The following is a 13,249-nucleotide window of genomic DNA, read 5'->3' as shown; positions in this document are numbered from 1 at the left end:
CTAGGGCTATGAATCTTTGGGTAGACAGCGAATCGATTCGATTCACGATTCAAAGGTTTCCGATTCGATTCAAAAACGATTTTTGCTAACCAGAACGATTCAATTCGATTCGATTAACAATAAATTTTGATTTGATTCGAATATTAACGATTCTGTTCTATAAATTTTAGTATACATCTGCATCTGAGCAAATAAAAGAAATATTTGGGAAATTCATGACCATTTAATAGATTTTCAATAACTAGATTCAGGACTTTAGTTTAATAGCTTTACTTCTTAGGACTCAAAATACATTAAAGCAAGTAAACCAAGAAAAATAATACTATTCTACATATTCAATGCACCATAACCTTTTATTGTAAACATTGCATACATTTCCTGAACATTTAGGAAATACAGCAAAGTGTGTAAATACAGCAAAGTGTGTAAAGGAGTAGCACTTCTCACCTCTGACCCTAAAATACTAGCTGCTTTAAGTACAGGCATGGCATCTGCGGATATGGTTGCTAAGGTTCGTTGTATTTCCAATGTATTTTAACTCAGCTATTTCTACAATGTCTGCAAACTGCAACGGACTTCGGACAATCTTTCAATTTACTTCGTGAAAACTGAAGTAATCTCAAACCTTTGATCGCATGTTGGCTGGTGCGTAGTTCTCCATCGTGTCCCTCCATTTGTACACTGTCTTCTGCGTTTATTCAAATGACAGCAAACAGGCGCGCCGCAAATTGAAGAGTAGTGACGTAATCCACTGCTCATTTTACGTCGCAGATGTAACTAATTTAAAAAAAATTTATATCTTTTTTATTATCCATCGTATTCGTTATATAATCACGATTCAGTCGATTTTTAAATATAAAATCGAAACAAACGATTCACGATTCAAAAATCCAGGTTTCAAGATCGATGCATATGCATTGGCAGGATTTGTAATCGATGCATCGAGAAAACGAATGAATCGTTACACCCCTAATTATAACATCAGTCACATTTATAATCTATAGACCTGCACTGTCTATATAGGCTATAGTATACATAGTATTGTATATAATTGAGTTTGAATAAAGGGGTCATCAAATTGCTTCATATATCAGTGCAAAAACATAAAGTGTTTTCGTGGTGCTTTGACAAACAGTGTCAGCTTTGTTTATGGCAAAAAAAGTTTGGGGTGGTTAGATTAATGAACTATAATGTGAAATTAATATGAATGTTTTATAAATCAAAGTATTGTGTTGTGTCACACATTATTAGTTCTTTGTTACATGTATAGTAGTAGACCATTTTTTGTCGGTGGATAATAATGATTGCCCTTTTCACCAGCTACCACCACAAGTAAATTTCAGATCTGTGGGAAACACTGTACAAGTACACATATCTCTCAAATAAAAGAGAGTGGGTGATATTAAAAACCTCACACATTGGCTCGTGAATATAAATTGGGGGTGGCACAACATAGTGTACATACTGTAGTAGGCAAACATCAGTAGGTAAACTGAGTAGTACCAAAGTCCCTTTAGGGAAATCGCGCCACTAGGCAGCCATGTTTGCAATGTCTCTGGGAAGTTATTTCAGTCATTCAAGGGAAGTTATTTCAGTCATTCAAGGCTAAAGTCTTGCATTTTAGACAGGTATCTCTAAAATCGTGTTTTAATTTACAATTAAACAACATATTTCTGACCAACAATTAAACCTGAAATTAACTGTACCACATATTTTGTTACTTTAAAGGCGGGGTGCATGATTTTTGAAAAACACTTTGGAAAATCAGCAGTAAGGGGCGTGTCTACTAACCGACACCGTTGTCTGGGTTGCGTATGTGTGGGGCGGGCCTATCAAAAGAAGGTCCAAATTCTATTGGGGTAGGGGCGTGTTTGTTTAGGTGATTTCGAATATCAACATTGGCTTTCAGAGATCATGCACCCCGCCTTTAACTCAAATTGTACTAAAAACACCTTTCTTCAAGGTTGTTGGAGCTAATATCCATACCCAAAGCTTCCACCAGATAATCACCAGTCTTTATCGATTTATTTTTGGTTCTTTTTACTGGTTTCATTGCATGCACGTGCGTTGTCGCGGTTACATGCCTGAACTGAAGTGAACTTCCAGTCTGTATTTATTTATCGGTCTGGCTAGTGGCTAAACTGATCTCTGAAACAAATACCTTGTGGAAAAAAACTTTTTGGTTTGCTAAAGACGAGGGGAGAGGTCGAACATGAATAACAACTCTGCAGAGAGGTTTGGCAGCCAGACAAGAATTGAAGGGTATGTAGCGAATACATTAAAGTAACAGTATGTAAGAAATGTATATCAATTAATCATAAAATGGCCCTGATATGTTACAAGAAATCACTCACAACAGTGGTCTGGCCAGGATATTGTCATTTAAAAAGTGGAGTTGCAGCCCTCAACTGATGTTTATGTTGTCATGTTGTGTATTGGCCACCAGATGTGAGATTGCAGTACCAGTTTTAGCCACAAGTTTTGTGATTGCAATACCAGTTTTGGCCACAATCCTACATACTGTTCCTTTAATTTTACAGTAACATTAGCTCAGTGTAACAGGTAATAAGAGTTAGATATAATATATTTATATCCCTTGTTATCAGAAATAAACTACTGTAAAAAAAACTCTGCTGTTATTGATTCTATGTGGAAGTTTCCCGGAAGTTGCGACAAAAGATGTTTGTTTTTGTTGTTGCTGCTGAAACCGTCTATAGAGTGTTGCATTTCCCCTCTTTGTAGTAATAGCAAGTTTTGTTTTACTGTATCTAATATTTTTGGCAGACAGTACTTCTGAGTCCTGAATATTCAAAGAAACAGAAGAGAAATACCTGGATAGTCTACCAAAAGTTTAAAGCTTGTGTAAAAACTGATAGATACCAGAAAATGTATTCTTCATGGCTGAACTGTACAGTAATTTTTTAAAGGCGGGGTGCATGATTTTTTTGAAAAAGTGGAGAGAAGACGATGCTGAAAAAGTTGTATTGTTTTGTTATTTTTGGACCAAAATTTAATTTTGATGCTTCAACAAATTCTAACTGACCCACTGATGTCACATGGACTACTTTGATGATGTTTTTATTACCTTTCTGGACATGGACAATATACCCCTACATAGATTTTCAATGGAGGGTCAGAATGCTCTCGGACTAAATCTTAAACATCTAAAACTGTGTTTTCAAAGATGAAAGGAGGTCTTACGAGTTTGGAACGACATGAGGGTGAGTCATCAATGACATTTTCATTTTTGGGTGAACTATAACTTTATAAGCTGCTTCTGGTAATGACGCCATCTTGATCCCTGTTTTCTGCCATTATTAAGCTTGGAAGAGCAAGGACATTTACTAAAATAACTACAAATGTGTTGGAAGATGATGTATATATGTTTCTCGGATTGCTTGAGGGTGAGTAAATCATGGGGTCATTTTGATATTTGGCTGGAGTATTGGTTTAATTCAGTATATACTGAAATATAGGGTATGTGACATTGAAAGCAGTTCAAAGGGGACATAACATGAAAATTTGACTTTTTTCCATGTTTAAGTGCTATAATTGAGTCCCCAGTGCTTTTATCAACGTAGAAAATGTGAAAAAGACCAACCCAGTAACTACGTTTTGGTAAACCATTCTTTGCAAACATTTGAAAAAATAGGTCGTTGAAATTTGGCTCCCCTGTTGATGTCAGAAAGGGATAATACAGCCCCTTAATCTGCACTATCCAAACACGGCACTCCCATTAAGTACAGAGATCAGCTCATTTGCATGTTAAAAGACACACGCAAAACGGCACATTTTTGCACACACCTACAAAAAGGCAATTTAAACATGTTATAATAAATTATCTATATGGTATTTTGAGATAAAACTTCACAGATGTACTCTGGGGACACCAAAGATTTATTTCACATCTTAAAAAAGTTTTGTGAAATGTCCCCTTTAAAATGTCAAATAAATCTTTGGTGTACCCAGAGTATGCATTTGAAGTTTAAGCTCAAAATACCATAAAGATAATTTATTATAGCATGTTAAAATTGCCACTTTTTAGGTCTGAGAAAAATTTGCCGTTTTTGGGTGTGTCCTTTAAAATGCAAATGAGCTGATCTCTGCACTAAATGGCAGTGCCGTGGTTGGATAGTGCAGATTAAGGGGCGATGTTATCCCCTTCTGACATCACAAGGGGAGCCAAATTTCAATGACCTATTTTTCACATGCTTGAAGAGAATGGTTTACCATGATCTTTTTCACATTTTCTAGGTTGATAGAAGCACTGGGGACCCAATTATAGCACTTAAAACATGAAAAAACTTACATTTATATGATATGTTCCCTTTAAAGGAATATTCGTAGCCCACCTGTGTGCTGCAGATGCTGGTCCGGGTTTACTCGATTCAGGAAAGATGCGGTGCAAATAGTGACATAACAACTTCTCATTGACACTACCTGAAAAATATCAGCCACACATAATGACAACTAATTCATCTCTATTATTTGAATGTGTATGTGTTTAGTACATAAGCCTACCTGTAGCTTTGGGTTCATCTGTTTCGGATTTCAGCACGCCAGTGCCTTCCTTTGAACTCATACTGCTGTACCGGTCACCAAACTGAGACACAGAAGGACAAACAATATAAACTATACTGCGCACGTGTACAGTGGGAAAGGTGAGTGCTTATGTAGCTCAACTGGTTCGATCCCAGGATACAAGCATGTGACTTTGAATAAAAGCGTCTGCCAAATGCAAAATGTAAATGTCAACTATTTAAATCTTAAACAGTTGGAAGGATAGAGAGTAGTTAATTTTGTGTGTGTTAAAGGGGACATTTCACAAGACTTTTTTAAGATATAAAATAAATCTTTGGTGTCCCCGAAGTACGTATGTGAAGTTTTAGCTCAAAATACCATAAAGATAATTTATTATAGCATGTTAAAATTGCCACTTTGTAGGTGTGAGCAAAAATGTGCCGTTTTTGGGTGTTATTTTAAATGCAAATGAGTTGATCTCTTCACTAAATGGGAGTGCTGTGGCCAAATAGTGCAGATTAAGGGGTGGTATTATCCCATTCTGACATCACAAGGGGGGCAAATTTCAACGACCTGTTTTTTCACATGCTTGCAGAGAATAGTTTACCAAAACTAAGTTACTGGGTTGATCTTTTTCACATTTTCTAGTCAGGTTTTCATGATATGTTCCCTTTAAGCAAACATACACATACAATAACTGGTTTAAACTGAATTCATGGCCATCTCCTTAACAAATCTATAGTTGATGTATCACACATAAGTATAATTAAATGTCCAATGTTAATACCACTGAACTTTAATATACCATGGCACTGAATGATTACCATATTTACACTCACCTAAAGGATTATTAGGAACACCATAATAATACTGTGTTTAACCCCCTTTCGCCTTCAGAACTGCCTTAATTCTACGTGGCATTGATTTAACAAGGTGCTGAAAGCATTCTTTAGAAATGTTGGCCCATATTGATAGGATTGCATCTTGCAGTTGATGGAGATTTGTGGGATGCACATCCAGGGCACGAAGCTCCCGTTCCACCACATCCCAAAGACGCTCTGTTGGGTTGAGATCTGGTGACTGTGGGGGTCATTTTAGTACAGTGAACTCATTGTCATGTTCAAGAAACTAATTTAAAATAATTCGAGGTTTGTGACATGGTGCATTATCCTGCTGGAAGTAGCCATCAGAGGATGAATACATGGTGGTCATAAAGGGATGGACATGGTCAGAAACAATGCTTAGGTAGGGCGTGGCATTTAAACGATGCACTAAGGGGCCTAAACTGTGCCAAGAAAACATCCCCCCCACACCATTACACCACCACTAGCCTGCACAGTGGTAACAAGGCATGATGGATCCATGTTCTCATTCTGTTTACGCCAAATTCTGACTCTACCATCTGAATGTCTCAACAGAAATCGAGACTCATCAGACCAGGCAACATTTTTCCAGTCTTCAAATGTCAAATTTTGGTGAGCTCGTGCAAATTGTAGCGTCTTTTTCCTATTTGTAATGGAGATGAGTGGTACCCGGTGGGGTCTTCTGTCGTTGTAGCCCATCCGCCTCAAGGTTGTGCGTGTTGTGTCTTCACAAATGCTTTGCTGCATACCTCGGTTGAAACGAGTGGTTATTTCAGTCAAAGTTGCTCTTCTATCAGCTTGAATCAGTCGGCCCATTCTCCTCTGACCTCTGGCATCAACAAGGCATTTTCGCCAGCAGGACTACCGCATACTGGATGTTTTTCCCTTTTCACACCATTCTTTGTAAACCCTAGAAATGGTTGTGCGTGAAAATCCCAGTAACGAATGTGAAATACTCAGACCAGCCCGTCTGGCACCAACAACGCTCAAAATTGCTTAAATCACCTTTCTTTCCCATTCTGACATTCAGTTTGGAGTTCAGGAGATTGTCTTGACCAGGACCCCACCCCTAAATGCATTGAAGCAACTGCCATGTGATTGGTTGATTAGATAATTGCATTAATGAGAAATTGAACAGGTGTTCCTAATAATCCTTTCGGTGAGTGTACATACCATGGTATTGACAATGTACACCAGGTTACTTCAAATAATATTTTTTGCCATGGTATGTAAATATGATGAAAATGTGGTATTACCATGTCTACAATATTGATCATTATAATAACCATTATAAAGTAATGACATTATTATGGTATGTCTTGGTACCTTTCTAAATGCATTATTTATATTTTATAAATTTTTAAGAACAAAAGCTCAAGTTGTCTTTATTTTCTAATAACACACACTGCAAAAAATTGACTTTCTTACTTAGTATTCTTGTCTTGTTTTCAGTAGAAATATCTAAAAATTCTTAAATTAAGATGCATTTTCTTGATGAGCAAATGACCTAAGAAAATAACTCGTATCAAATTTAAGTGAATTTGTGCTTAAAACAAGCAAAAAAATCTGCCAAAAAAATTTTGCTGAATTTTTCATCTATTTTTTGCTTGTTTTAAGCACAAATTCACTTAAATTTAATATGTTTTGTCTAAAATCTAGACGTATTTTCTTAGGTCATTTGCTCATCAAGAAAATGCATCTTGATTTAAGAATTTTAGATATTTCTACTGAAAACAAGACAAAATACTAAGTAAGAAAGTCATTTTTGCAGTGCACACATCTATTTAAACTTTTAATAAACAAAAAACACACACTCTAAACTGTAAATTATTTTGACAACACTGCTGTTTCAATGTTTACCTGCTGCTGTCTTGACAAAGATGTAAAAACACATCCACTATATAAATACACTCTCTTTAGCCACCATTCTGCTAACACTAACAATGGTCGTGTGACATTATTTATATGCTTTTAGCTTCTATAAATAACGTGTAAGGACTGTCAAGGCTCCAAAGTGCTCGAAATATCTGTACCAAAACAATATTTCATGTGTTTCACCCTCCGTGTTGAATGCATGTGACAGACAGTACAGTTCATGATCATAATATAAAACATACAGTACATTGAAATCAAGCGACATTACCGAAGGTTGTTTCTTTAAGCCCTTACAGTCTTCACTGGTTTGGTGTGTTGTGTTTATTTGTGATCAGCAGATTATGTTGTTGGACTCTCCTCTTTAAATGTGTCTACAGTCAGTGCCCCCTAACCATAGAAATATAAGAAGCGTGTAGATCTACGATAGCGTGAATTCATGAGTCTCAGAGTGGGCGGGCTCAGTCACACGGAAGTTTGCTGTGATTGGTCAGATACGATACGTTTTCTTAATTGTGTAAATATTATATTTTTACTACTTATTTGTGTTTTCATTTGAATGTATTTAAATTAATTAGTGTCGCTGTTTTTTGTATAAATCTTTGCTCGGACCTTTGCTTAATTAGCGGCAGATGTACGGTTCTGGCTAGAGGGGATACAGCTACAGCACAATCTCGCGAGATTTTGGGTTTAGGGTTAGGATGAAAAACAGCGGTTCTGGCTAGATAAGATACAGCTACAGCCTAAATCACGTGAACTGTTGTGGTACAACGACATCCCCCAGAGTAGGGTTAGGATAAAAACCATGATAAAACAGGCGAGATTTCGGTCATAGCTGTATCCCTTCTAGCCGCAACGACCGCAAATCTGTTACTTTTCTCAACGCTGGTCAACACGGACTAATCACAGTTCTTTGTGATTACGAGACATTTCATTTTAATAAGCGTTTTATAGCAATTCTTTGAGCGAATTTAAGTTTACATCTCAGATTTAGCTTAATGAATTCTGTATATTTAAAAGATTATACTTTAGCGGATATACTTATCTTAAAAAAGAAAAGTATTTATGAAACGTGAATGCCCCTCAATAGACTTTCTGCTGTAAGGACCATCAAGCGCCCTCTATAGGACAAAAGTATCTGTCTCAAAGTAAACTGTTATTAGTAAATGTCTTTCAATTCATTTAACCCAGTTATGGTATGTCGTCTGGGACAAAATTAACTAAGGTGTATTATTAAACCATATAAAATCATAACTATTATGATGCATACCTGTTATCAAGCTCCGCCCACTTTTTAATATTCCTAAATACGTGCACATTAGCCTAAATCTTTAATTTCTACTGTAATTAATTACGGTTTTATTTTTGGTGTGCGTTGTATTTGACCTAACTGCACCTCAAAACATTGCTAAAAAACAGGTAAACTTGGTAAAAAAAAAGCTGTTATCAAATCAACAAAATGTTAAATGCTCGCTCATTTGTAAGTCGCTTTGGATAAAAGCGCCTGCAGAATAGTTTGTAAATATAAGTTATTGTCAAATTGAATGCGTGTATGTGAAACAACACTGTTTAAAGGCGGGGTGCATGATCTCTGAAAGCCAATGTTGATATTTGAAATCACCTAAACAAACACGCCCCTACCCCAATAGAATCTGGACCCGCCCCACACATATGCAATCCAGGCAACGGTGTTTTTAGTAGACACGCCCCTTACTGCTGATTGGCTACAAGTGTGTTTTGGTACTCGGCTCAACTCCCTTTTCCAAAGTGTTTTTTAAAAATCATGCACCTGACCCCGCCTTTATATAACATCACAGTTAACACACTGACACGTACCCTGTTATAAAAATATTTTAATTTCTTATACAAAAGTAACTCAAATATTCAAATCTTTTTAAACCAGAATTACAAAAAATGAGAATGTACTTTTTCATAACAGCCCAAAACAAAAAACTCTTCAGTGAACATCAGCCTTTAGGAAGGTCCTCCTCATGGACACATCTTCCTCTCCATATTTCGACTGAAGCTGCTCAAGTTCATATGGATCAGCTTGTAAGAGGATCTCATCATCTTGAGAGGTCCAGAGGGGTCCGTGTGTCTCAGAGTCATAGCCCTCGACCAGATAAACCTGAGCTTTGACCAAATCACCATTGGCCATTAACAGTGCCTTGGTGACCTCAACCAAGTCTTTCTTTGTTTCTCTCATCAAGTTCATAACGTGCTGTTTGATGTCTAGCAAGCCACCTGAAAGTGTTTCAGCTGGAGTCGGCTGGCTGAGGTCTTCTTCCTGTGTCTCTGATTCAAAGATGAATTCATGGGCTTTGGATGTGACAGGGACAGCTGTGCCGCTGGGTCCAGGACGTTCATCTTCAGGTTTCTGTGTTGACCCATTGCAAAGGTCTGTTGATGCAGCCTGTTGGGCGTCATTACGGTGCTCAGCTTGGTTCTCTGGTTCCACTGCAACCACTGCAGGTGCAGCTGAACTTTCATGTGTGTCTGCGGACTTCAATAAAAGTGCTTCACTTGGACCCTCATCCTCTTCACTTTCATCATCTATCTGTAGAAATATAACAGTTAAGGGTCATTACATATAACAAGACCTATGATCAGTCTGGCCAAAAACAACTTCTCAATACTCACTTTTCTAGATCAGTTCAAGTCTACTTATAAATAGCAATGGGTCTCTAAAGAACAGGAACCAACAACTTAACAAATACACCAGCCGCAGTCTGGACCCTGCATCCATTAGATGACCACACACGTGGAAAAATGACACCGGCCATGCAAGTGCTTCAGACGACGCCCGCTCTGGACTATAAACTGTTCACAATTTTTTTTCCTGATTTGTGTTTTATGTGTATTTTACATTGTGTCCTCCTGTAAAGCTGCTTTGTGACAGTGTAACTGTGAAAAGTGCTATACAAATAAATGTAAATAATTTTTAAAAAAAAATCTGTTCCGGAACATATATTTTTTTGAAAGTTTCTGGTTTTGTTTCTGTTCCTTGCAAAACATCAAAAGTTTCTGGTTTTCGTTTTCGTTCAGTGAACCGGTTCAAAGCCTTGCATTTATCTTGTATAGCGTCTGTCGGTAGTAGTATGATAATGTAAAACGTAAAGAATGTAAAACAAGTATGTTGCTTATGTAATTTTCAGTTCTTACCCCATCTGAATCCTCAAACTCTTTAGCAGCTCTTGCAAGTATACCAAGTTTCTGAGACATGGGTGTAGAGGTTTGGGAGGTTGATGGTCTGGGTTCAATGAAAGATGAGGAATGTCCATTTGATCCTAAAAAATAAAAAAAGAAATAATTAAATCAGGTCTGAAAAAAACATACTGTTTGTTCTTCCACACCAGACTGTGAATTCACTATCCTTGATGTCAAAACATTCAATATTTAGCATTGTCTCTGGATAGGATGGTATTGGCAGCTGGAAAAGACTGCATGATATTTAGGGGAAATGCGTTACCTTATAATGCGGTGTACGGCATAAGATAATGGTAATACTTTAAGGTTTGAAAATCTATTTAATTAATATTTAAATATTTTATTTAACAAGATTTATGGGTCTTGGCAATCTCGCTGCTATTTGCGTCGACCTAAAACATTGATTATACATAACTTTTTAAAGTATTAACATAATTTATTGCAAACCATCGCGGCATGAACATTTGCTGTATTTGCCATATTTCGATTTACAGTATATCCATAAATCTCTATGTATTAAAAAAGTCCAGATTTTTCCTACAAAGGACAGCAAGACTAGTGAACACTTTAATAAAGAAAACAGCGCATATACACACAAAATGCTGATAGATGTTAGTGACTAAAGACAATCAAACATCCAAGAGATTTTACTTAACGTTACCATCTGGAATGTCTTGTCCATCACAATCACCGTCTAATCTTCTTCTTTTGGCCGTTTCAGGACTTTCACCATTTTGCTGAGGTTGCGTTTGTTCTTCTTCATCTATTATTTCCTGTTCTTGAATCTCAGGGCAAGAGTCCTGCTGTCCAGCATCATTCGAGCTAGGTTCCTCAGCAACTTCAGCAACATGTGGAGGTGAATTTGCTCCCTCAGGAGAAGGCTGAGGGTTTGGACACAAGCTGTTCTCCGTGGCAATTTGTGTACCGGCTGCATCCGAGACGAAAGCGGACTTCCGAGGTGACTTTTGAGGAGAATCGGCCTTGGATGAGGTTTGAGGTACGTTTTCCTTACTCAATGAACTGTCTATAAACGAAAGAGCTTTTCTTTTGGAGGCCACCCCTGAAGATTTCTCCGGGGTTTTATCTATACGCTTATGCTGAAGGTGCTTTAGAAATCGATTCTTCATGGACTGCCAGGTGTGAGCGGTGACATGTTGTTTCTCCATTTCCTTCCAAACCAGATTGCCTTTCGCTTCATTGCGGCGCTTTTCCATAAACTTCAGTATGGCAGCATCATCTTCATACGAGTAAACCATCCGTCCATTTCCCTGGTGTCGGGAAGCCCTACTTTTCTGGACTGAAGGCCCAATACTGACGGTGTATGTATCCATATCTAACAGCTGGTTCTGCTCTACACAATCTGTAATGTATTGAATAGAGATGTAGGTTTGTTCAGTGTTTGTCGTGACAGTATTTGCAGCCTTGGGGTCAAGTAGTAAAATAGCACCAGGCTCTTGGTTGCGACACATATAACCACCTGCTTTTACCAGCAATGGGTAAACTAGTTCTTTGGCGGGACCAGGTATTAAGTAGAATCGCATTGGTCGTCCGCTGGGGTCCAGGAATAAGACAGGGGATACGTCAGAGACATCCTCCTTTATTGTCTTTGGCATGTTAGAAATGATCTGGAGAGAAACGTTGAAGTTCATTACCTTTTAAGTTGTATTTTGTAAATTACCTAACTTTTTGTTATCTTTTGCAAGTTACATTATCAGCAAACTGAAAATTTATATTGTATTCCATCATTTCTGTGGGATTCCAGAAAGGTTCAACCTTAATCTTTTGTAAAGAGATTTGACCATTTAGAATTACAAATATTTAAAATGTTAAATATGTATGTTTAGTGTATTAAATGTTTTTGTTATGTTGTAAAGTTTCTTTGTATTTGTTTGTAAATTTGAGGTCCAAACTTCAAAACACCACTTAGTTTCTGGCATTAACTTGAACTGTCCAGACGAGCATTATCAAACAATGAAAATAAATATGTTCAAACAAATTAAAAAACAATAGTTTTTCCTAGCTAATAATATTATTTATATTTACTGTTTAAGCCTTGTGTTATGCAGATGACATGTTTATATACGATATTATGTTGGCTTGGGATAAAACGATGAATGCAGAGTTTAAATAACGAAATGTCAACTCTGAAACTAACGTTACAGCAGTAAAATTTCACTAAACTTTTGAGTCTCTTGCACTGCACTTTAAAACAACAACTGTCATATTTTTTTACAAACACTTTACAAACAATATGAACTCCGTGAGAGTGAGTACAAACACACAACTTACTTAGAAAACAAAGCTTAAAAAAGTACCTGTTATGTTATGATACGGGAGCACGAAGTGAGATTGTGAATAACAGACCAAACGAAACAGGCGGGTGAAAATATTTCAAAATAAAAGACACGGATGCAGCGGTGTCTTTTTTACATTAGCCAGTGGATGAAACGAAAAAAGGACAATTAAATAAAAACATGGACATGCATACATACATTAATACATTTAACAGCTTTCTTTTTTTACCACATTATAAATAGATTTTAGATTTTAGGTTAACTTCTAATAACAAAATTTGGAATAATGTTTTATAATCACCATATTTACATTTATGTATACTAAACGTTGCCAAGTAACAAATTAACCAAATAATATTCCTTATGTAATGACATGTCGTAAGAGAAAAAAACAAATAAAATATTTTAAAAACAAATCTGGGATAATATCAGCTCTAACAGAAGAGCACAAATCTTGTAGTGTTTGTCAAAGCCGATACTTTGGCCGTTCTG

The 13,249-nt window shown here is 36.8% G+C and overlaps 2 protein-coding genes across 2 annotated transcripts in view; both read right to left on the bottom strand.

The window, feature by feature from the left end:
* Positions 1–7,647, bottom strand: part of rnf123 (ring finger protein 123) — a 197,045-nt gene extending 189,398 nt beyond the window's left edge. Inside the window, exons 1-3 of the mRNA XM_065259459.1 lie at positions 7,528–7,647; positions 4,522–4,603; positions 4,353–4,440 (exon numbers count right to left, since the gene is read on the bottom strand). Of these exons, the coding sequence (XP_065115531.1) occupies positions 4,353–4,440; positions 4,522–4,582 (149 nt within the window). The 5' untranslated portion in view covers positions 4,583–4,603; positions 7,528–7,647. The remainder of the gene's footprint in view (positions 1–4,352; positions 4,441–4,521; positions 4,604–7,527) is intronic.
* Positions 7,648–9,114: 1,467 nt separating this feature from the next.
* On the bottom strand, positions 9,115–12,848 carry terf2ip (telomeric repeat binding factor 2, interacting protein). The gene is made up of 4 exons (XM_065259457.2): positions 12,779–12,848; positions 11,125–12,088; positions 10,419–10,543; positions 9,115–9,813 (listed from the first exon to the last, which is right to left on the bottom strand). The coding sequence occupies exons 2-4, from the start codon at positions 12,074–12,076 to the stop codon at positions 9,214–9,216; spliced, it is 1,677 nt and encodes a 558-aa protein (XP_065115529.1). The 5' UTR covers positions 12,077–12,088; positions 12,779–12,848; the 3' UTR covers positions 9,115–9,213.
* Between the last annotated feature and the right edge of the window lie 401 nt (positions 12,849–13,249).

The sequence above is a fragment of the Paramisgurnus dabryanus genome, chromosome 24 (genome assembly GCF_030506205.2).
Source record: "Paramisgurnus dabryanus chromosome 24, PD_genome_1.1, whole genome shotgun sequence".
Taxonomy (NCBI): Eukaryota; Metazoa; Chordata; class Actinopteri; order Cypriniformes; family Cobitidae; genus Paramisgurnus; species Paramisgurnus dabryanus.
Note: the sequence above shows the minus strand (reverse complement) of the source record. Positions and strands in the feature narration are given on the sequence as shown.